Here is a 25665-nt window from a genome sequence, read left to right as displayed (position 1 = left end):
GATTGTCGTGGAAGCCTGCTATCTGCTGCCTGTTTGCTTTGATGTAACTCTGCTAGCAAGACTTGGGGGAGCAGACGACTGCCTTCCTCCATGGTCTGCTGCTGTTGTTCAGCCTTTTAAGGTCTCATTACAGTGCTCCTTGAGGATTAATCCTCTTTAAGGTTTACATGAGATGGTTTTGTCCAAGGGCCCAACCAGGGACCTTGGCGCCACCTGTACAAGGCACCGTGGCAGCCTTTTTTTTTCCCCTTTCCCTCTCCAAGTTGTTGATACTTAAAAATACTTGTTGGAGTGAGGACTGTAAGCATGTGGCACCCTTTGCTGGCTGTTGTTGTGTTTTTGCTTTTGTGCAAGCAATAGCATTAGCACTAAATTGTCAGCTTCCACTTCCTCACTCTTTTCTCTGTCAACTCTGTCCCTTTTTCAAAAGAAAATCTGCCGTAGCTTGGCTCTAGAAGGGATTGTTGAGTTCTTTTGACCCATTGCCTTTATAAAATATCTATCAGCATAACTTGCAACTACTTGGAACACCTCATCTTAAAAATATATTCTTTGAGCGAGCAAACCAAACTGCCAGATTTTCTTAGACTTGCTATTTTAAATACCATCGTTTAGGAAAAGACAAGTGGCAGATTTTATTTCCGACTTGTTTCACACACACAACAACAACAATGGCGACATCAACAACTAAAGCAAAAACCATCTCTTGAGTCTCAGAAATGAACTTTGTCCCGACACTTTGAATTTTTAGTTGAACAAACCTTTTCACTGTCATTTAAAATCCCTCAAGTGGCACTTGAAGGCAAGCAAGTCGGGACCTTTGAGACCAGCATTTGAATTTGGTTCCATGATACTATACTTGGCTTTCCATACTTGGCTGGGAACAGAGATGATTCTGAGAATTACTAATGGGATATGGAGGCTTTCCATCCCTTGGTTGGGGGTTCAGGGTAACTTTCTGTTGTCAGCGACCAAAAGGTAATTCACATCCAACTGACTGCCTTTGCTTAGCCTCTCTGGTGTTGGTTTGGTTCTCTAGGCAGAGGAGCACTGAGAATTAAAACGAGTGCCGTAACTGGTACCCAGTCCCACAGTAAGTGTCCACATTTTCTGCAGGTCAGACTCTTTCCAAATTTGAAATAATCTTTGAAATAACAACAGAAGCAAGCGAAGCTCCTGCAGTCAATTTAGTGAGGGAAAAAGATAGAGTCATACAGGCCACCTGACATTCTAGAGATAAGAATGTGTTTGGCTTTTAAACTTCTGCAAGGGATTGTTTTGTTGTGTGTTTACATTGATTGACAGTCAGTTATCAAAAGGAAAATCACCTTTTGAGATGGTCTATTTTAAGGGTAACTCCTCTCCACCCATGAGTGAGTAAATAATGGAAGGCAAGACAAGACAGTGAGGAGAGGCAGCTGCCATGGGAGAGTTGAACAAAGCGGAATGATGACTTGGTGGGCATCAGGCACCTTGCCTCTGAAGGTGACTCTTTACTGTAGTAACAGAACCAACCTTGCGGATCTTGGTGTAACCATGTAGCATCTTGGCTTCGTGCCAGACTCCTGAGTCAGAATTTCTGAGAACTGGATCTTAGATTCTGTGTTTTTAACAAGTTTTTAAACAATAAAGTGTGAGAACCACTGCTTTTAAAGATCAGATGTCAGTCTCAATTTCTTCAAGTTCCCAAAGTTGGTAAGCACTTACATTTTCTGTCTTAAAAAGATCCTGTGCATTTGCACGGCTGGTTGTGGCACATCAGACCATTCTTTGAATTACACTTTACTTTTCGTAATTACTTAAAAATGAAACTGAATATTTATGATGACATCAATTTAGTACTTTCCCCAATAAGTAAAGAAGATTGAATACCAGTTATTTCATGCTATGGAGAATTTTTATTTATTTCCCAGGGGTTGTGCCTAAACTGAATTAACAACAAGAAATAAGGATAATTTGTATAATTACGTTTTTGTATCTCTGAATTTCCTTTTAGGAAATAGAAATATATACACCCTTGTCTGCATTTTAATGCATATGTATTTTGGTGTGTACTGTCAACAAAAATATAGACTTTACTTAATATGAAACTTCTCTCATTTGCTAGAAAAACCACCAAGTTTATGAATTCGTTTTCTATCATTACTCTTTGGTCAAGACTCTGCATGTGTTTTAAAGGAAGGTTTTATTGCTGAGATTAGCAGATTCAGGATGTGGAAATGTTGGTTGAGTGTAATTCTCTCTCCAGAAATGTGAGAATAGAGTTATTAATTACTCGTGAAAAAGGTGTTGGCCTGGTCTGTCCAGTTTCCCATCAAGGTGGAAGATGTTAATTTAAGGGATGAGTAACACATACTTCAGACATACACATTTAAAATAAATGTCAATAATGGACTTGCCAGTTGATTTTACTTGATATGAATGCTAATGTTTTGTTAGCACTTGTGATAACCACAAGAAAACAGTAGAGGTGTAGAATGTAATAAAAAGTTTGAAGTAGTACAAGTTTTGTAATTAATATCCAAATTTATCCTTTTGGACCTTTTGATCGTAAGGTCTAAAAACACCCTTGCGTGTTCTAGTAAAAATATTATACCTTCAAGAATTTTTCACCCTGTTCAGGCTCTAGGAAAATCTGATTATCAAAAAGTTCGGTGTCTTTCCTGATTCAGCATTTGGTACAGAGGGAGTTACTATAGCTGGTTTTCCTTATTCAGTTTTAATAGGTGATTATCCTTTAGAATATACTTGACTTAACGCATGCTTTTAGTAAAGAAAAGATAGGTGTTGGTGACTTGGTTTCTTGGAGGAAAATCAGATGTGATTTTGGAATTAGAAAGGACAGGATTCTAGTCTCAGCCCTTCACTGGCTGACTTGTCTTGTGTAAGTTACTTAACCCCTCAGCTTCCTTCCTGACACCAAGTACCTGCTTCAGATGTTTGTGTAAGGGTCGAACATCTGGATCCATACATTGACATCCTACGTGCACTTGGTCATGAGAGTCCGTATGGGTATGAAACTCTTCTCTCTCTTAAGTGATTGAAATTTGAATACCTGAGGCACAGAACTATCTTGTTTTCTGTTCCAGCAGTTATCACGTCTGGTCAATTTGTGATTATACATACAGACCTCATAGTTCTTCTCTAATAAAAATCATAGAAAATCTGATTTTATGTGATCAGGAGGTGAGGCTTTTATAACTGGAAAAGCTGTGTAAAAGCCAGGACTTTTCCTATAAAATATATATAATATATTGCATATATATATGTATATGCTATCTGATTTCCTGGTCTGGCTTATTTTTATCAAGTAGCGTTTTTCATTTTAATATTCCCCTAGGGTCTCTAATTAATTTGTCTTCATGTCATAGACATTGGGGGGTAACATGGTTGCGTGTTCTCTGTTTTAAAGATACAGGTGCAGAAGCATGGGAGGTACTGGCCCTCAAGCCAAGGGGAGAGGGGATCGGCTGCCATCTCTGCTGCCAGTCTCAGAAAACCTTCCACCTGTGGCTATTTGGTACCTTTTAATTTTAAACTCTGGGGCTTATTAATTACCAACACTGAACTTAAGATAACCAGAGTTGCTGTGCTGAGGAACAGAGAAGCACACACTAGCTTCTGTTACTGCTCTCTGATTTTATTCTGATTGTCATTTTAAAACAATAGCAGCTGGTATTCAATGGGTGCCTACTGCTTAGGTAGGCATTGCTGATGGAGGAAGAGAAAGTGGGGACGTGAGGATTCTGCAGTTCTAAGAAGAGCAAACATGCAAACTGGAAGCTGTCACTCCCCAGCTTGGGGCACACATCCAGATTCTTAAGGGACATCAGATGGAAAGAAAAGTAGGCAAAGACCAATGTAGAAGAGAGGACAGGAGCTTGGGAATTCTACATGGAGATAATGTTGTCAGGCATATATTTAAGCAGGTGGCAATTAACATTTGCTGACTAAAATAACATACATTGGTATTTCATTTCTGTTATTTACTATTTTGGGGGCGGGCACAATAGTTACCGCTTCCTTTCACTGAACCAAACTTTTGCCCATTTGCCTTCTAGACCAGCATTCATCAAAGTGTGGTCCCAGGACACGCAGCATCTGCATCCCCAGGGAACTTGTTAGAAATGGCACTTCTTGTGCACCTCCTCTGTCTTACTGAATCAGAAACTCTCGGGCTGAGACCCAGCAATCTGTGTTAACGAGCTCTTTAGGCAAAGCTGATGCAGCTAAAGTTTGAGACCATTGTGTTAAGGAGTATTAGGTAGAACAATTTGGGTTTGTCATTAAAAGGGGGACACTGAGGCAGGTGGGGAGCTGTGATCCAAGTTGAAGAGGGAAGGAGAGTCATCTGTCTGGTTTCTTCTGACCTTTACTCATTGGCAAATTAAAACTCAAAGTAGCTGATGGCACAGGAATTTAGATGCAGCAGCCAGTGAACATAATATCTCTTTTTGGTGGTAGTTTGTTTAAGTCACTCTCTTATAAAGCTATTAATTTTCTCAGCCTGTTATTTTTTATTATTATTATTATTTTTTTTTTTTTTTTTTTTGAGACAGTCTCGCTGTCACCCAGGCTGGAGTGCAATGGCATGATCTCGGCTGACTGCAACCTCTGCCTCCCGGGTTCAAGTAATTCTTTTGCCTCAGCCTCCTGAGTAGCTGGGATTACAAGCATGCACCACCACGCCCAGCTAATTTTTGTATTTTTAGTAGAGACGGTGTTTCACCATGGTGGCCAGGTTGGTCTGGAACTCCTGACCTCTGATTCGTCTGCCTCAGCCTCCCAAAGTGCTGGAATTACAGGCGTGAGCCACCACGCCCGGCCTGAGCCTGTTATTTTATAACCCGTGAACATGTGCCTATTTATCACTCAGGTTTGCAGGCTGCAATCCAAGAATAATAACAGCAGTTCTAAAGGAGAAAATGATAATTGTTGGTCCCCAAATACTGGATTCATGGAAACTTATGAAAAGAGAAAAAAAGTTAAGCTTTACAAGATTAAATCAGAACAGCAGATCTAGAGCCATGTTCATGCACCAATTCCAAGTTAAGTAAGAGGCAGTAGCCATTCAGAGTATATGTCTAATTTCAGCTTCTTCCTTAGATTCTTTGAGATGCTGTTTTGGCCTCTTAATTTAAAGAAATGAAAAGAGCCAAGCACTTTATTCCCCTCTACAAGACATCAAGGAGAGGGGGTAATAAACAGTACCTTGCCAATGTATTTTAATAAATACTGGTTTACTGCATCCCACAACGAAAAGCAAATACATGCAATTACTTGCAAATTTCTTCAGTGTTTGTACTTATAAATCTCTGCCTAAACCTTCCCAGCTGGGAGTTCAGTTAGTCTTTCTGCTGTGGAACCAGGGCTTTGTTCTCCTGTTCAGCCTCAGCACAAGCTGGAATAATTCAGAACCGTATTAGAGAGATTGCTGCTCCCAAAAGGGATGAGGAAATAACCTTCACTCCCGGCCTTAGGGAAATCAGCCCAATCAGAGTTCGGGCAGATTTCTCGATTAAACAAAGAACTAACTGTGCACAAATTGCACCTTAACAATTTGTAAGGTGTCCACCTTAGAAATGTCTTGCAGATGGAAAGCTGATATTTTTTAATCAGGGCAGTGGGGCTGCTAAAGTCAAAATGTCGCCAGCATTTTCCTACCACTCCACACAATTAGCATCCCCCCAAATTAAATTTAAAGTTGCATCCATAAGCAGCCCTCAGCCTCGAGACCCATGGCACCGGGTTGTCAAATACAGATGGAAACCACTCCCTGTGTAAGTGCGAGGGTCCAGGGCATGTGTGCGTGTGTCTGTAAGTGTATATGGATGACTCAATTCATCTGGAACACATCCTCGGGAGCTTTGTGCTGTCAAGTTTTATTTCAGCAAACTTCACATTGGGAACCAAAAAGGGGGTAGAAAGTTATTGCACTTAATGTTGTTGTGACTTTCCTTGCTCCTAGTCAAATTATTCAGAAATCAAAGTCAGGCCCCTGTGTCGCTGTGGAATGTTGTTTAGAATGGACCTTTTAGGAGGGATTTAGTAGATGTCTGCTGATTGCTAAGAGATGCTGCTGCCAAACCATCACCCTTATGGCATTTTTAGAAAAGTGACTCTCTTTTTCTATAGGAAATCGGGGGATATTTTAAGGTGTGTCAGTTCTCTAGCTGTTCTGCTTGAGGTACTTTTGCTCTTTAATGCAGGGAAGGGACCCAGCTGATATAACTAGCAGGTACTCCCAAGCCTTACTACCCCGAGGGTAAGAACCTCCCAAACCCCAGCACTCACTTTGGGAAGAGAGTGTACATTATGGTCGGTCTTGGTCACGTCATTCTGGCCTGAATTTGACAGCTTTACGTTCTTAGTGTAGCAGAACAATCAAGGGTGCTGGCAAGGATGGTTTGGGATGGTTAAGAGCGAAAAGAAACTATGGCCCCCGGGCGCCCCACAGAAACTCTGTGATTCCCCATGTGAATCAAAAAGCAGTCTAAGAAAAACACTGAAAATTCCTTTCCTTACATGTTCTTTTTGGTTTTCTTGCTTTGCTTGCATGGAAATGTAAACATAGGACATATTCATTGACAAGATCCTTTTTTCTAATAGAAGTCGGAATGAAGGAATACAGCGCGGGAGTCAGAGGCCTCAGCTTCCCTTGTTGGTGTTCTGTGTCCTGTCCCTCCTTCCCTTGGCTGAGCCTTGTCACTTGTAGGTGAGGGAAGCTCCTACCAGCCCTGCCTGCCTCCTATAGCCCTGTCTGCCTCCAAGGCCATGAGAGGCTTATACGAGAGAGTGGTTGAAGGAGCCTTGCTGAACTGTGAAAGGGTCACACAAATGGTGTTCTTCTTCCCTTCGGAGTTTTGGGTTTCAGGATGCTGAGTTTGTCGTTTCTGTTTCAAAACAGCGATCTGTTGGGTTTTGACCCATATCTATCCTACGTACATTAGGAACTCTTAAACAGTGGTGGCAGCCTGTCATTCTGTGCTTACTGTGTCAAATGAGCAAGTTAAGCTGGTGAGAACTTAAACTTGGAAATCAGAAGGCCTCTGGGCCCCCTGGGTGCAGCTGAAGTGGTGTAGTGTCAAGATTCAGGGGTCTCTAGCTGGTGTGTGTTAGACTTGGTGTGATTCGAAGGCCCATTTTGAGTCATGACCCTGCCACTTTCTAGGTCTTCATTTTCTCTAAACTTTATGTCCATCACCTGAAAATTGAGAATAAGTGTATTGTCTTCTCAGACCTGCTGTGAAGAAATCAATGAGAAAGGAAACAAAAACTGCATAGTCCAGAGTTAGGACTCTGAACTCAACCCTGCCATCAATGGAAACTATTTGGGACCTAACATACACATTAAGAAACTAAAAAATAATGGAAAGGTGAAAAAGCCCTTGCTTGTATTTCATTAAGATGATTAAGCTTTAAATGGGACGAGAATATTTGCAAATCCGAGGTTGGTATTTTGAGCCTCCATTAAAAAAAAAATCCCTGTATGAAAGGCAAATTCATCTTATCTTTTCCTCTGTTACATGTTTGACAGGGCCTTCAGACAGCTCTGGCCCATCAAGAATATTCTGATAACTGCACTTGCAGTGTTAGATAATGAACTTTACCGTCAGAGTGGACATTTAATTAACTATGGTGTCGTCCTTCTATGGAGACAGTGGCAGCTACTCAAGGGCCAGCATCTCCCTGACCACGGAATCTGCAGTGGTATGTGGGACGGGAAAGCCCCGAGCTGGGTTTTTTTCAAAATGGCATTTAAATGTACACCAGATCGACATTTATCATTTTAATCTAAACTCTACTATAAATGAACATGTGTGGCCTCTGAGATCATACACTTTGCTAGAAGGAGGTTCATGTGACCTGGCAGCTCCTGCCTGAAACATCATTTGTTCCATTCCCCAGCAAAAGCAGGCATCTAACAAGTCAAAACTATTTTCAGTAACGAGTCCTGGTCTCTTTTAAAGCTGGAGTTCCCAATGTCTTCTCTTCTGCACCCATTTCATTGACTCAGAATCGCACCCATCAGATGGGAAAGCTTCCCCATTAGGAATGCTCAGTTGTTGGTCATTTTTCTTAAAACTGAGTCATGGCAATGAATGTTTAAGTGACTTGTCATTCTCAAAACTGTTCCTATGTACTGCAACATGTAAAACTACCTGTCAGACAGGTGACAGCCTTATAAATAAAGGACTGGAGCCATATAAGGGTGCACATAGGTGGTGCTAATGAAAACATTGCTCAGAAAGGCATCCATTGAACCCAGAGCCCTGGCCTTTTTGCTGGTATCATTTCTTTCTCTTTCCCCTGCTGCTTACTTTTCTTGTCTCTCTTCCCTCCGTCCTTCTGACCAATCTATTGAGTGAAATCTCATATTTCTGTGAGATCTGTAAGTGAAATCTCGCATATTCCTTGGCAGAGTAATTGTTGAATGCCAACACCAAAACTTAGAATTAGTTTAAAGAACTGGGACTTCCACAAAATAGGGAATTCTGGTGTAAGTTGAACATTTACCTATAATTTAAAGTGTGCACTAACATGTTGTAGCCTTGGGCCTGTCCCTGGAGGAAAGACACTGTTTAGTTTGCAAATGATATCTGTGTATGGCTGAACATTGGTAAAGGGAGAACGTAGATAACTTTACAGACTTCTGAGAATTGCCCTAAGTAGCTGAGAGGGAAGGAACTTGAAAAGGACACCCTCGGTCTTATGAGACCACGGACTTACCTCTTATTAAATTATGAGCATGTTAAAAGTGGTGGAACTTTAGCTGTCTGTGTTTATGGATTCTATTAGTGTTTTGATATATTTTGTGTTAATATTCCTGAAAACATACAGCAAGAGGACCTCTGTAACTGAGGCAAACCTAATATGATCTGGAGAATGCTTTGGCCAAGTCCTGTAACTGATGCTGTGCCCTCCCGCCTCAGAGGTGATCTGTCTGGCAAGTGTTAAGTTGTTCATATAATAAAAACAAATGGATAGATTTTATGAATATGTTGAAAACAGATCCCCATATATTTAGAAAGGGGACGGAAAGCTTTAATTCTTTTCTTTTATTTTTTTCTTTTTGCAAATCTAAAACTTGGACCTAATCCTCTGGGTATTAATGAAGCTTTTCAGTTCATTTAGTTTATTCACCCAGTTTCAAAGGGCCAGAATTTCTTAGGATAAGTGTTGTTTATGGGTTGAGCATCCTGCTTCTCCCCTCTATTTCCTGGGTGAATTTTACCCAGCACCCACATTTCATCGCATGAATTAAACCACATCAGCTTGTGTGCTGCTGTTCAAAATCCAGAGGTTTTTAACTGAGCACTTAAATAGGGGAGCTGTACCTGAAGGCCGGTCTGATAAAACTGCTCTTCTCCGCATTTAAATTTGAATTTTTCATACATGTGACATGTTTGGGACCTGGTAGCTTCTGTCAAGACAGGTCTTGCAGAAATGTATGCGTCTTGGAAAGGGTTTCTTGGTATTTCCACGCTGTTGCTTGGAAAGGGTTTCTGTGCCGGTCTTGGTGCTGCTCAGGCTGCTCTGTGAGCTCATGATGCCCTCCCTGTTCATTTGAGGTACTTTCTTCCTCAGGACTTTTGAGGGAAAACCCAAGACAGCCCACAACAATCTCTATTTTGGTCTTATTTTTAATATAGCCGTGGGTAGTATGACAGTTGTTAGCACTTGCCACCAACCCCAAATTATATAATGTGCCATGAAAATAAAAATCTCTATGCCAACTCCTTCCCACTCTCAGAGGGGATAAGAAATCACAGAGAGCATAAAACTGACTGTGCATACCTGTGACCCCCTTAAAATAACCTCACTCTCAAAAGAAATTTTGTTTCTCTTTCCCAAGCAACTAACTACCCCACTGTGTCCCTGCTGTGTGCAGGTTTGGCCCCTTGGGAGGCAAAAACGCTTACTTGTAGGGAACTGAGTGTAGGACCTTGGCGTTACGGGGAACTTAATAGCAGCCCAGGGGCCTGACAGAGTTAATGTAACATCCACGTCACCTGAACTATCAGGAGCTTGGTGGAAGAGATGAATTACACTAGCTTCCATTCAGAGAAATGAAAATCTGGGGTAATTTGAAGTTTCCCAAAATGTTGGAAAATGGGCTGGGCACGGTGGCTCACACCTGTAATACCAGCATTTTTAGAGGCCGAGGTGGGCGGGTCACTTGAGGTCAGGAGTTCGAGACCAGCCTGGCCAATATGGTGAAACCCTATCTCTACTCAAAATACAAAAACTAGCTAAACATGGTGGCGAGGCGCCTGTAGTCCCAGCTACTCGGGAGGCTGAGGCAGGAGAGTCACTTGAACCTGGGACGTGGAAGTTGCAGTGAACCGAGATCGTGCCACTGCACTCCAGCCTGGGAGACAGAGCGAGACTCCATCTCAAAAAAAAAAAAGCAGGAAAATTATTTGGGGCCAACACAGGAAAAGGGTTTATATGTTTGTCTCCTACCCCCTTTTCCCCTTTCTCTCTTCTTATTTCTTCGTTATTGCAAATGCTCTGTTATTTTTAAAAGTATGCCTTTCCTGGCCTGGTGCGGTGGCTCAAGCCTGTAATCTCAACATTTTGGGAGGCTGAGGCAGGCAGATTGCCTGAGGTCAGGAGTTTGAGGCCATCCTGGCTAACATGGTGAAACCCCTCTCTACTAAAAATACAAAAATTAGCCGAGTATGGTGGTGCATGCCTGTAGTCCCAGTTACTCAGGAGGCTGAGGCAGGAGAATCACTTGAACCTGGAAGATGGAGGTTGCAGTGAGCCGAGATCGTGCCACTGCACTCCGGCCTGGGTGACACAGCAAGACTCCGTCTCAGTAAAAAAACAAAACAGAAAACTATCTCCCTGACCTGCACACACATACACGCCTACACTAGTAGATTTCTGGAAGGGTTAATACAGGTGTATTCTGGCAAGGGACCACGTGACCTTAGGGTTCTTGGGACTTCACAGCACAGTGCGGATGTGTCACTTAGCAGTGACTGAAGGACACGTTTCTTTTTCCTAACCCTCTTTACCCTAATAAGCAATTGAATCCTTCACACACACCTGCTATTAAGAAAGCACTTCTGTATTTTTTTTTCCCAGGCCAAACTGTACCTAGCTTTATTAAAGATACTTTCCGTAAGCAATCACAGTATTTCAGGCAGGACATGGGCAGACAGTTGTTAACAGTATACAACAACTTTCAAACTCCCTTCTTTGGACTACCAGTAATCAGAAAGTCACGATAAAACCCAATAGGTCTTCATCTGATGCTCTGAACAGGGAAAGTTTAGAGTTGACATTTAGCACTTAGCATGTTGTTTAACAACTTTTCACAAGCCGACCCTGACTTTCAGGAAGTAGAATGAAAATGGCAGAATTTATCTGAAGATCCACAGTCTAGAAATGGAACCTCTACTCTTTGAGGAGTGCCATATCAGTGCCACCACTGGAAAGTCCAGATTGTGTGACACACTGGTAACCAATGGCTGGGGATCATGTCCCAACAGATGTCTGGCTTTAAGGGAGTTAAGCCTATGCTGAAAGGTGGAAAGGGAGAAGAGGACATAAAAACAATTTGTTTTTCCCTCCCACAAGGTTTTTGTGTCAACGTGGACATGTGTGTCAAGGTCAGGGAATCCCTTCTCCTGGGAGCCAAGAGGAAGTCTCAGAACTAGAAGGGAAAGGGAAAGGTGTTTTCCCCACGTCAGTCCAGCTTCAGAGACATTCTATTAGGGACATATGTCCTGTCCTCCAAAAACAACAATGAAGTGTTCTGTGTGCTAACAACATAGCTTAAAAAAAAAATTATAAAACAAAATTCTGCATTTTTATAAAACTTGATAAAAAATAGTATTTCAAACTGTACAGTCATCAGAAGTACGCAGTTAACAAAAATGCAGATACTTCACTTGGTATCTCCAGCACCTTCAGCTTTCTGGGCCTGGTCTTCATTGGCAACTCCATTTTCTGTAGGGTTATTCTCCTCTTTACCAGCATCAGCTTTTCCCTTTTCCCCTTTGGGTACCTTCTCAGGGGCCTTTTTAGGCTTGGGCTCTGGCTTTGGAGGAGCAGGTTTAGCAGACAACCTCACAGATCTTCTCTGTGGTTCGTCCTTCACCTTGGCTTTATCTCCTTTAGCATCCCCTTCAGCCTTTCTCTTGGGCATGGTGGCAGCAACAGCGGCGGGTCATAGGCGCTGGGCATAGGATGCGGTGGCATGCAGGCGTTAGTCGGTCCGGGGGTCGTTCTCGCCTCTTATTCTTCACACTGCTCCACACTTCTGTATTTCTTACTCACCAGAGATGCAGACATCATATGGTCATCCCTGGCATTCCTTGGGCTTTATTTATTTATTTTTGAGACAGCGTCTCACTCTGTCGCCCAGGCTGGAGTGCAGTGGTATGATCTCGACTGTAGCCTCCACATTTCAGGTTCAAGCAATTCTCCTTCCTCAGCCTCCTGAGTGAGTAGCTGGGATTACAGGCTCCTGCCACCACGCTTGGCTAATTTTTGTATTTTTAGTAGAGATGGGGTTTCACTATGTTGGCCAGGCTGGTCTTGAACTCCTGACCTCAGGTGATCCACCCGCCTCAGCCTTCCAAAGTGCTGGGATTACAGGTGTGAGCCACTGCACCCGGCCCTATTTATTATTATTATTTTTTAACTGAATGTCTCTTATCTCTTGGCCAGGCTGGGATGCATGATCTCATGTGGGCACAGTCTCCTGGTGCCCAGATATGCACCTCTACAGTGATGGCAGCAGTACCTTCTTCATAGGGAGAACACGTTTCTAGCCCATAGATTCTTCTGACATTCAGTAAATGTCAGGCATCCTTATAGTTACTAATTGAAAGAATGTTGGTTGGGATTAGGAGTATATTATATTTAATTTAAAAAATTTAATGTTAATTATTATGGGTACATAATAGGTATATATATTTATGAAGTACAAGTGATGTTTTTCTACAGGCGTACAATATGTAGTAATCACATCAGGGTAATTGAGATATCCATCTCACGTATTTGTCATTTCTTTGTGTTAGGAACATTCTGACTCCACCCTTTTCGTTATTTAAAATATATAATAAGTTATTGTTCACTTCAGTCACCCTGTTTTGCTATCAAATACTAGATCTTATTCATTCTATCTTACTGTGTTTTTGCTCCCATAACCATAGAACTGTATTCTGTGGTCATATAACCAAATAAAGCTAAGTAGGTCACCGAACAGTTGAGCCCAAATCTTGTTCCTCGACAACTGAAGATACTTGGCTGGCTTCCTGCTTATAATAACAGTGGGCACAGTCTTCTAGGGCCCAGATATGCACAGTGAGGCATAATGCATTTGGAGAAAAAGGGTTGGTTTCCACAAAGAGTCCATGATATTATCATAGACAGCAGATGAAATTCCTGTCATGCAGTGAATAGTGGCGTAAAATCTCCCCTGTCATTGTTTGTGGGAGTCTTCAGCATCTGGCACATTTTTTTGTCCTTCACAAGCTCTGTGTCTGTCTTTATTGGTTCCATTTTCTTTTATTCCTTTTCTCGGGCTCCTATTTCCTGGATGTCCAGGGCTTTACACCCTGGAGCTAAGTGCTAGGGTGGCCACTTTCTGGATCTTGCTTTAACATTCCCCATACTGGTGCACTGCCCACAGTGGATCATCAAGTGTTTTTCCAGCTTACCCGCAATGCTCATGATCATGTCACAGACTGTGCAAACCTAAGCCATCCCACCTGGTCTCTGTGCTCCTTTTCCTGGACTAAAGAGAGCAAGTGGAGGAAAGAGCAGAGCTGGGTGAGCTAGCTGGTAGAAAAGGTGCTTAGCTTCAGGGAAGCTTAGGTGCTCTAGAACTTTATTTCTTGTTGCTGTGTCTCAGCACCTGATATTGGCTATTCGAAACATTTTCTGCCTTCCTCAGGACTGCTCTCCTGCCTTTGGCCCATCGCCTCCATTCTATTCCTGGTGTGCTGTTCATGTTTGGACTATGGTAATGGCCTTCAGACTTTCTGTTCTCCAGTCTGTCCTTCATGCTGCTGCCTTGTTAATCTTCTTGAAATGCTCCCAAGAGTACCTTCCTGCTCAGACCATAGCTCCTCATTGACAACATTGTCCAGACGTCTTGATCGGACCCCTTGAGCTACCTTGCAACTTGGCACCTATGAGAACTCTCTCACACTGCTGAACTTGCCTCACCTGAGCAGATCTTGTGCTGTGGTTCGCTGGTACCCACATCTGGTCCCACCACTCTGCATGTATGCCTTGCCAGTTGTTTTCGGCCTCAGTCCAGTCTCACTCCTGGCAGGAGACTTTCTGGCAAAACAGTGTGGATAAGGGTTGATAGACTATGCAAGTTGTTATTTACTTATTATTTATTTCAGCCAACCCTGTAGTAAGTCCTTAATAATCTTTAATACTGCTTTTCTACTATGGTGATAATTATAGAAGAAGACTGAGACTTGCAGAAGATGAATAGCCTTCCAGAGTTTGCATCTCTAGTGGTAGAGTTGAGATTCAAATCTGAGTTTGACTGGTTTCCAAAGCTCACGCTATTCTGGACTCTTGTCGTTCCCAAGCCACCACAGGCTCATTTGCCACCCACCAGAGCTGGGAGCCATTTTGTGCTGGGTATCTACTGTCCTCGGGGCAAGCAGTCACTGAATAAGTTGATGTTGCTTTTCAGGAACCCATTTACTAAAAGAAACAAAATGTGTCAGTTCCATTATTTATTCATTTAATTGCAAATCCCTCCTTTTCTCTCTGTCATTTAAAGTTAGTATATGCTCTAACTTAATTAAAAATAATATTTTGGAAATAGCTTAAAAACAGCTTAAGATAATTGCAACACTGTGGTATTCACAAAACCAAGTGTTGGCTTCCCGTGTTTTGTAGATGCTGTGCCGGGTATCTGTTTTTGACCTCTGTTCTGAATTACCTGGTTTATTATAGCTTTTTCTTCACACCATGTCTTGTCCTTTCTTGGACTTACCATGGTTTTAAAGTAGGTGATTGTTTGTGGAAATAACGAATACCCACTTCACTCGCCTGTGCTGCTGACACTGCCTCTTGAATGCCTAGCATGATGCACACACATAAAAGATGTCCAACCAATCGGTAGCTGTTGAAGTTTGAATGAATGAATCAATGAAGGAAAATATGAATGAATGGAGATGAGCCTTTATTTGGGTATCCTATGCTGTATTTTTAGAAAAGTTGGTTATGGAAGGAATTTTTAAAGTTGAATTCTACTATAAAACTGAAAATTAATTTATTCGTATGGAGATACTAACAATAAACTTTGGAAACACTTGAAGAAAGGAATAAGACAGAGGTTGGTTCCTCTGTCTTTTTGTTACATATAATTGTTTGTGAGATTCTTCCACTTAATAACCCATTTTTCCTTGGCAATATCTGTGGCTGCCTTCAGGCATCAGTCATGATTCTTGCTGTTATAATAAAACAAAGCCTTATATAAGAAAGATATGCATATTCCTGACATTTAATTCCTTTCACAGAAAAGTAATGCTTGGTTTTCTATTAAAAAAAAAAAAAGTATCCAAAAGAGGTATAGCCAGCATCCTGTAGCAAAGTAATCCGTAACTTACTGTTTTCTTGGTCAGTGTTCCTTCCTGTCAGGCGAAGTTAAAATCTTTTGCAAATAGAAAAGCCGATGTTCATAACTACTGCCGATTGTACCCATTTTAGAGCAGGCTGTTTCCCTCCTCCAGGAAGATGTCCAATTCCAGGGTATGGAATTTGTCTGTCTTTGTCAGTAGGCATCTCTGCATCTGATTTGTTGATTTTTCATTGTTCTGAAACCTCTTGTCCCAGAGGTTAGCTTCAGTTCCAGGAAACAAGGTTTTCCGAATAAAGTCCACTTCTGCCCTGCTGTGTTCATTCGTCATTTTCACTGTCAGCTCAGAATGCTCACCTGGAAAATGCCAGTGCCCCGCTGGTTTTTCTGTAGTCCTCTCACTTTCTAATTGTGTGGCTTCGAGTACAGGACATTATGCTTTCATTCATTACAGTCTCTAGGTCACTTTCCTCCCAGGGCTTTCTGGTGCATATCAGCCAAAACATCAGCAATGTCTTATTACAGCCCATGGGGTTTGTGTGGTCCTTAAATTTCCCGAGGTGCCAGACTTCCAGGAATTCTACTTTCCAAAACATGGGGTTGCCTCTCAGTGAAAGCAAAGTCTTTCTTGATCCAGCTCTTGGCTGCCCTGTAGTGACTGTGATGAACCGCAGATTTGTTCATGGATGCTGGCAGTTAACTTAGTTTTGTAGGAGGAGTTGGATTGAATAAAGGCAAGGTGCCTTTATTTAGCTGGGGAGACAAAAGATTGTAGGGGGCCATGGTTAATCGTCTACCGATACTTAAAGAGCTATCGCATAGAAAAGCAATTACTCTTAATGTAGGTGGCGTCAGAATGCAGCGCTAAGACGAATTGATAGGCTGGGCAAAAGTTAGAGGGAGGCCAATGTGGCGGGGTGGAGGGGACAGGATTTCTTGTGCATAGAGCAGTGTGAAAGGAGGGTGATGGCTTCAGACTTCCAGTTCTCAGAAATAGGGTGGGGGGTGGGGGTTTCAGGTTAGGCTGGATGACTGCTGGTGGAGGGTGGAATGGGGACGTCGTGAAGGATTCTTGCAAGGGATGGTTGCAATAGATAAGTAGATCATTTTAAAGTTGGCTTCTAGCTCTGAAATCCCACGGTTTTATTATGCTAAAGTAAAGCATTTTAGGGCAGTTTCACTCTTTCCCTTTTCCTTTCTTTTTCCCTCTGTAATTGTGGAATCTAATTGTGTGTGCAGTTCATGCTAAAGAAGTCTTAATCATGTATTATTTCCTATCCCCTTACTTTGAAACGGTCAGACCTCTAGTTTAGTTGTGTCTGGACACTGTAGAGGGAGGCATGGTGTCTGTGTACAGTTGTGCTGGCTGTTTACTGCACAAAGGACTGAAATAAGGGGCTAAGCTCGAACACATACTCTGCTCACCAAGCTACCCAGAGGAAGAGTCTATCTTTCCAGTTTGCAGAAAGACACCATCAGCTCACCAAGCTGAGTGCTGGAGGGTCTGGGTCTCCCCAGAAGAGGCATAGTTTTCTAATCTGTTAGATTAGATGATTCTAGTCTAATCTGAAGATGCTGGTCATGACTCTAGAGGGAGGCATAACATATCATTTTTAGTTTATCAAGATTGACAAGGTTAAGTCTAGACACATCTGTGAATTCCTTGGTGGGCTGTACAGACACAGTGCTAACTATTGCTACTAATGGTGCAAAGTTCCATTAAGCATCCACATATTTCTGCCGACTCACCAAACATTCAGGTCCTTGGAAGCATCTGGAGGATTTGCTCAAGTTTTCACTTTTAATCTGGATATTTGGCGTTGTGTGCACACAACCATGTGCATTCTCCTTCTAGCCCAGGAGATGCCTTTTGACTCTTCCATTCACCCTCAATCCTCAGGGGCAATCAATTTGGTTGAAAAGCAGTTGAGGATTTATGAATGTGAGGCACATAAAACCCCTGTGGGCTCCCAGACTTACACTAAACAAACTTGTGAGTGTACCAGTGAAGAGGAAAAAGTTGAAAGAATGCAGCACACCACTGGCAAGGTTGGTTATTTTTTAAAACAACAACAACAGTAAACAAAATGGAAACAAAACAGCTCACATGGCTGATACCAGGTAGCAGTTCTTTGAGCAGGGGTGAAGAGATGCAAAGGTTGCTGTGCATTTGTGAAGTGTCCCCAGAGACAGATTCCTTAAGCCTTTCTCCACCCTCCAGCCTTGTCACTGTTCCTCCCTCCTCTGGAATGTGGAAGAAATACTCCCCACCCATCCATTCACAAAAACCCTGGAAGAAAGCCACCTTCCCTCCACTTTCCTCATCTGCCAGCTCCTGCTCTGTTCTCTGGCCCCTCTGCATCCCCTGCCCTCAGTGCCATTCTCAGGCAGCAAGAGCAGAACTCTCACTGTCCCCTGCCTTTGGTGTCAGCCCTGTGACTGTTGTTCTGCGACCTGTTTCCTATGCCCAAATACCCTCCGTCTCCTGAGTTTAATACACTGTGTGCTTCTGTGTGAGTTCATGAGTTGGTGCCGTTTCTTTTTAGCTACCCTGATGCTTTTGTGTTTCTGTGTTTTGTTCGTTTGTTTTCCCTTTGAGACAGGGTCACTGTCGCCCAGGCTGGAATGCAGTGGTGTGATCTCCGCTCACGCAGCCCTGACCTCCCGGGCTCAAGGGGTCCTTCCACCTCAGCCTCCTGAGTAGCTGGGACTACAGACTTGCACTTTCACACCTGGCTAATTTTTTGTTTGTTTGTTTGCAGCAGAGACAGGGTCTTGCTGTGTTGCCCAGGCTGGTCTCAAACTCCCAGGCTCAAGCAGTTCGCCAGCCTCGGCCTCCCAAAGTGCTAGGATTACAGGCATGAGCCACCACACCTGACACACTTTTGTGTTTCATTTCTCTGTTTGGAAATCTTCACAGTCTTTAATTACTACAAATCAGTAGTTCCCACATTTTTGGCAGTAAGAAATGGAAAAAAAATCTGCCCTCCCCTCAACAACAAAAAAAAAAACCCAAAATACTGTGGGGCAGATGCCAACATAGGGATACCAGATGTTTGTCCAAATATGGGCATGGCGGGGCTGGGGTAAGTTGGGACACTGGAAAACAGCAAACAGTTCCCAGAGCATTCTCTGCTGTCATTATCAGTTCACAACACAAAGGCTGTTTTCACACCACGAAGTAGGAAGAACAGATTATTGAGCACAGGACATTCTTTTAAAACGAGTAACTTTAGTGTATGAAATATTCATCACTTCAGTCCTTCTTGTTCTCATTTTGTGTCTATTTATTCGACATAATTATAGATTTCCAATCACTAGGTAGAGGCCACTGCTGCAAATGATCCTGAAAGAAGGAGCTCTTCTGTCCAGCAGCAAAACAAATACAGAGCCCACCAGGGAGGCCCACCTTACCTGGGCAGGAAGCTACCAGATGCCTTGGCCAGGAGCCTATCCTTGCTCATGTAGCCATAAGACCTGTTGTGACTAGGGTTCCTGTTGCAGCTAGAGGGACACAGAGATTTAGGAGCACCTTGCAGCCTAGATTTCTGCAGGAGCAAGTGGGGTGGGCATTGGACCCTGAGGCCTTACGCTGGGGACCACACAGTTCTGAGGCCCAGGTGCTGAGAGGGTGTCTGTGAGCATGCTCAGCCTCTGGGCTGTGCTCTCAGAGGACGTGCAGATATTAGACATTTACAGTGAGCAGCATGGAAACTGCAGGCTGCATGAGGATGCCTGTTGGACGGTGAGGACAGGCTGCCCAATGACAGAACACGCTGGAACAGCTGGGGAGATGGAGGCCAGAAAACACATGCTTCTTCCTGCTTGCCCGGCCGCTCCACCCCTGCCTCTTTTGGCTTTTATACTTTCCAGCCTGCTTGGCCAAAAACCAAATGCAAAAAGGGTAAGAGAAACCTTTAGGGGCTAAAAGGAAGGTTCAACATTGAGGTATGTACTGAGAAATTTGATTTCCTGGTGGGGTGTCTGGGCCCCTTGGATGAGCGGATGTACATCGGGCGTGACCTCACACCCCGCTCATTAAAATCAGTCTTATGTGAATGCAGACGTGGAGGTGCTCATTTATGAGAGACAGAGCTGCCTCTTTGCCTGAGGAAAATTGATTTCCATTCAACAGATGTGTATGGAGAGCTGGCTCCCCCGTGGCTAGCGCTGGACACTCACAGTCTATTAAGTCCCAGCCTTAAGTGGGAGGATTCACACCTTGCAGATTCTGCTGTTTGCTTGATGAAGTGGAACTAAACAATGCTGTTTTTAAATTCAGATGTGCATTTCCTGAAAAGATTTTTTATCATCTGTAATTAACTTAAGCACATATTATCTTCTTTTTAAATCTTTCCCTGATTTTCTTTCTCCTTCCCCACTGCATCATCCTATCTCCCCATCTCTCATTTTCCTCTTACTTCCTTTCTCTTCTTGCTTTTCTCTCTATGCCAATGCATTTTCTTTTTCATGGAGTTTTGCTTTTATTTAGAGTAATTTTTATAAATATTTGAAACTGAATTTATGCTTCTCAGAAACAAGATTCTTTCTGAAAACATACTTTGGGTGATAAAGATGTAATCTGCTTCCAAATCTTTCCAAATCTGGGTGTAAATTACGAAACAGAAAAACAAGAAACAACCATTTAGTACCTGATTATCAGTCCACATCAAGCTGAGTTCAGTGTGCCTTCCTGAATTTGCCCACTTGAATTCAGTGGCAGGCACGTGTCAGACCAGGAGTTAGAAACACACGGCTTCAGGACTGGCCATGAAGGACCCAGGGCAGGTTATGTATTCTGTTTAAACCCCAGTTTCCTATCCTGTAAAATGAAGACAATTTCACAGTGTTTCTTTGGATAAATTCAGATAATAATTATCAAAGTTCCTGGCAATATCACAGTCTTAATCTGTTCAGGCTGCTGTAACAAAATACCATAAACGGAGTGGCTTATAAACAACAGAAATTTATTTCTCACAGTTCTGGAGACTGAGAAGTCTCAGATCAAGGTGCCGACAGATTTGTTGTCTGATGAGGACCTGTCTTCTGGTTCATAGATGGCCTTCGTCTCACTGTGTCCTCACGTGGTGGAACGGCCAGTAAGTTCTCTAGGGACTCTTTATAAGGAACCCCATTCATGAGGGCTCCACCCTTATGATCACCTCCAGATACCATACTGCCAAATACCATTACATGGTATTACATGGGGGTTAGAGTTCAATATGTGAATTTTAGAAGAATGCATTCAGTCTATAGCAATGTTGTAACTTTAAATGTTTCCCTGAGTCAATCCATCTTTAAACCTTTTTAAGGCAGGAGTTTGAATCAGAAATGTGTGTTTATTAAATGATGATTTCATAATCTCACACCCATTACACATAGTAATCTCAAGAGTGGTTCATTGATTGAGTAAATATTTGGAAATGCCTACTTTAAGCCAGATTCTTCGCTGTGTTTCTGGGATGCAAAGATTAGTAAGACGTTTTTCCCGCCCCGCCTGTTTACCCACTGTAGAGATGGGAAGTGCTAGAGCGGATGTGTGAACAAGGCTGGAGGGTGCAGATGTCAGGGCGTCTTCACAGGAGAAGGGGGCATTTTGGTTGGATACTGAAGGATGTTGGGTACGCAGTATGTCTAGGTAGGTTTTATGTGATGCATTATCTTCTTTTCTGACAGCATCTTTGATTTAGACTAATGTTGACTTTTGGAGAAGTTAAGTTCAGGATTTTACTGAAGATGGTAGGTTCTTAACTAGTGGTCTAATTGTCAGGCACCATCTTATTATTCAATGCTTTCATCCTCTTCAAGTGGAGACCGTAAGTATGCTCATATACTCGTTGTATAGGGCACCAAAGAAAACACACCGTCCTCACAGATACAGTGAACAGTCAAGGAAAGAGACGCACAGTGAGTACTAGAAAGTCAGCCGGCCCCTCACGTGATACACGCATGCCTAACATCATCATCGGTGCCAGCATTACTATTGTTCTCACTTCTTTTATTAACTCTGTTATTATTTATGGTCCATGGTAATGCATTATCAGATTGTAGCATTTTTATTTCTACCTTTTACTTTCTCTGAGCCTCTTCACATGCCAATATACATCTGAAGCTTGAGAGACAGATTTAGGGCCCCATCCTGACTCCTGATCTTGGGTAATCTTGGGTTCTCTTGGATAGGTGATTTAATCTCTTTCTGCCTCAGTGTTCGCAGCTGAGAAATGAGGATTCAGATATCTACATCACTGGAATGTGAAAAGGACTGGATGAGGTCATGTGTATCAAGCGTAGCACTTGGCCAAAGTATAATAGCTGGAAAAACTGTTGCAGAGAGGTTCCCTAAGTATCTTGGGGAATCAGTTATCTTGGTTCCCCAATTATAGTGAACTGCTTTCAGAACTTGAATCAAAGTCACAGTCTTTTGCTTCCTAGTCCTGCTTTTTTTTTTTTTTAATAAGATACATGTGATCTTTGAATCATATCACTGTATAAATTGGAGACCGAATGAAAAGTTCAGCTCTTTATGGCACTGTGGGGGGTTTAAGGACATGTGTACAAGTTTTTGATACTCCTGCCCTCAGGAGGTGCGACTTCCTTCCTCTTCCCTTAACGACTTACTTCCAGTGAAGTGATGGGATGGCACTTCTAAAATTAGGTTATAAAAGGACTGTGCCTCAGGTGGCTCTCTTGCCCTCCCTCTTGAATCCCTCAGTCTGGGGTCGACAGTGGCCATGCCATGAGGACACTCAGCTGGTGGAGAGGCTGTATGGGGAGGAGCCAAGCCTGGAAACACACCCTTCCCCAGTCAGGCCTTGAGGTGACTGCAGCCTCCTGGGAGATCTTCAGCCAGAGCCACCCAGTTAAGCAGCTTCCAGATTCTCTACCCTCCAAAAGTGTGAGTTAGTACATGTTCACTATTTTCACCTGCTACGTGGAAGGTAAATTGTGACTAACTCAGCATCTATCTGCAGCATGGAGTTCAAAGCCTCTTAAGTTTTGAGTTTGCTGTATGTTATAATACACAACAGTTAGGCATTTCTGCACCAGTGTGACTGGCAAACTGAGATGACACCCCCATATCCTTGAATTCAGGGGGTTGTTAAAGACAAAAGTTTCAAATGCCCCTCCTTGACTTATGAACAAGCCGGAGCAGGATTGCTGTTCACCTGCAGTTCAGCTCACCGTGCCTGAGCCTTAGGTAATTTACGTCTTATAGCAGAAACATTTAGAATCATAAATGTTCTAATCCTAGGCATGGGAAGAGATTTGGTGTAACTTGCCTGATGAGGCACTGAAGCCCCCAGGAGGTTAAGTGCACACCCAGCCTGTACAGCTGCTCGGTGGCTGGGCTATTGAGGTTTTCCTCCTGCATCAGCCAGGGCTATTGGGTTACATGCAACAGAAACTGATTCCAACCCTTGCACCAACAGGAACTGCTGGGATGACATCGGACACTTAGAATTGTCGGAAAATCTCGAGAAGCAGGTGCTGTAGAGGCACAGGAAGCTGGCGTGAGAGTCTACCCGGGGGAATGAGTTCTGACTGCTTCTCCTTCCCCCGACTCAGGCTCAGGACTCAGGCTCCCAGCAGAGGCCGTCTGCTGTCAGAGCCAGGTACTCTGACTGTCTTGGGCAGTGAGGCTCATGGATTTTTTAAAAAATTGAGACAGGGTCTTGCTTTGTTGCCCAGTCTGGAATGCAGCGGTGCCAGCATGGCTCACTGCAGCCTCCACCTCCCGGGCTCAAGCAATCCTCCTGCTTCAGCCTCATGAGTAGCTGTAACTGCAGGCGTATGCCACCCTACCTGGCTAATTAAAAAAAATTGTAGAGACCAGGTCTTGACATGTTGTCCAGGGTGGTCTCGAACTCTTGGACTCAAGCAGTGCTTCCAGCTCAGCCTCTCAAAGTGCTGGGATTACAGGCGAGAGCCACCGCGCCAGTCTTGGATTTTCGATTTATCATCCCAACACCTAAATACAGTAGTAGAGAAGTTAACTCTGCAAAGGAAATCAGAATTCTGTGGGAAGAAGGAATAGATGCTTCACAGCCGAAAAATGACTATGGGCATACTGCACATGCTTTGCTCTTCTCAGCTCTTCTTTGTTTCTTGTCAATATTTACTGCTACTCATACTCACAGGAGAAGAGAATGTAGCCTCTTCAAAAGTCACTGGTGTAGGATGGCCTTCCTACAACAAAATTGTAAGGAAACCCAGGTAGGTATGTTTGTCAGCACTGCCAGAACAAGATACCACAGACGGGGGACTCAAAGCAACAGAAATTTATTATCTGTCAGTTCTGGAAGTTGAAACTTCAAAATCAAGGTGTTGGTAGGGCTGTCCTCCCTCTGAAATCTTAGGGGAGGATCCTTGCCTCTTCCAGCCTCTGGAAGCCCCAAGCAATTCTTGCCTCATGGCAGCATCACTCTCTGCCTCTCTTCCATGTTGGGGTGTGTCTGTGTGTAAACGCCCCCTTCTTCTTCTTCTGTTTTTTTTTTTTTTTTTTTTTTTTTGAAAGAGAGTCTTGCTATGTCACCCAGGCTGGAGTGCAGTGATGCAATCTCAGCTCACTGAAACCTTTGCCTCCTGGCTTCAAGTGATCCTGGCACCTCAGCCTCCCAAGTAGGTGGGACTACAGGCATGCACCACCACGCCTGGCTTTTTTTTTTTTTTTTTAAATGTTTGTAGAGACAGAGTTTTGCCATGATGCGCAGATGAGTCTCAAACTCCTGAGCTCAAGTGATCTGCCTATCTTGGCCTCCCGAAGTGCTGGGATTACTGGTGTGAGCCACCATGCCCAGCCACAGATCCCCTCTTATAAAGACACTAGGAGTGTTGATTTAGGGCCCATCCTAATGACCTCGTCTAACCTGATTACTTCTTCAAAGACCCTATTTCCAAATATGGCCACATTTCCACATACCAGATGTGAGGGCTTCAACGTATCTTTTAATGGGACACAGGTTAACCCACTACACCAGGCAGTTGTGGCTTCCTGCTTCCACAGCATGGAAGGTGGCCATATGCTGCTGGACTGTCACAGTCACCGTCCGTTTATCTGTGCTTTGGCTGCACCGGGAAGCTCCCAAGTCTTTGTTTTCAGCTCCGTGAGAAAACACTGGGGTTGGGAGTGGGAGACACTGGTGTTGATTGACTTGGCATGTTAACTACCCACTTACTATGAGAAAGCTGCCTATGTTTAGACTTGATGAGGATGACACAGACTTTATAAACACATCATCCGATGAGCAGTTCTTCATTACAAAGACATGTTGATGCTGGTTGCAGAGAAAGAGAGTGGATTGGCACTAACATGCCCATGATTCTCATGGAGAGAAAATACTTTGGCGTGTGTGTGCTGTCACAGAGGCTTCTAGAATGTCAGACTATTTTGAAAGTATGTTTTGTCTGATATTTAAAATATCATGGCCAGATGCAGTGGATCATGCCTGTAATCCCAGCACTTTGGGAGGCCAGTGTGGGAGGATCACTTGAGGCCAGAAGTACGGGACCAGCCTGGACAACATAGCAAGACCCTGTCTCTACAAATAATTATTTTTAATTAGTGAGGTGTAGTGAGTGCCTGTCATCCTAGCTACTCAGGAGAATCACTTGAGTTCAGGAGGTGGCAGCTGCAGTGAACTGTGATCGCACCTCTGCACTTCAGCCTGGGCAACAGAGCGAGACCCTGTCTCTAAAAATGACTAACTAAACTAACATCTCTAAAAATAATTAAATAAATATAATACATTCATTGCACAAAAATTTGAAGTTACAGAAAAAAACAAATCTAGTAAATAACAAATATGTTCACTAAACATATTTAGTTAGTTAACAAATATGTTAACTAAAAAACCTGTTAAGTATGCTCTATTCCAATTATTTCATGTATTGATTGAATGAGTCATTGGTTGGTTGGTGGATTGCTTTTCAATTTTAAAAACAACGTGTGTGGGAGATGCTGTTGAATTCAAAGGAAATAATCGCTCAAAGTGAGCATTATTGGGAGAATGTGAAACCTTGGTTTGCCTTTGTATTTCCTAACCCACAGTTTTGGCCTTAAGCTGATCAAACATGTCAAGTTACTATCAATGTAG

At 43.0% G+C, this 25665-nt stretch overlaps 2 protein-coding genes across 2 annotated transcripts in view; one reads left to right on the top strand and one right to left on the bottom strand.

The window, feature by feature from the left end:
- GLI3 (GLI family zinc finger 3) overlaps positions 1-25665 on the top strand; it is a 279810-nt gene that overhangs the window by 115238 nt on the left and 138907 nt on the right. The gene's annotated exons all lie outside the window — the stretch shown is intronic.
- On the bottom strand, positions 11903-12194 carry LOC117073240 (non-histone chromosomal protein HMG-17-like). Its single transcript, XM_033193855.1, has one exon. The coding sequence runs from the start codon at positions 12161-12163 to the stop codon at positions 11903-11905; it is 261 nt and encodes an 86-aa protein (XP_033049746.1). The 5' UTR covers positions 12164-12194.

This window comes from Trachypithecus francoisi, unplaced genomic scaffold (genome assembly GCF_009764315.1).
Source record: "Trachypithecus francoisi isolate TF-2019V2 unplaced genomic scaffold, Tfra_2.0 Lachesis_group4, whole genome shotgun sequence".
Classification (NCBI taxonomy): domain Eukaryota; kingdom Metazoa; phylum Chordata; class Mammalia; order Primates; family Cercopithecidae; genus Trachypithecus; species Trachypithecus francoisi.
The sequence above is the reverse complement of the archived record's forward strand: the minus strand, read 5'-3'. Positions and strand labels throughout refer to the sequence as shown.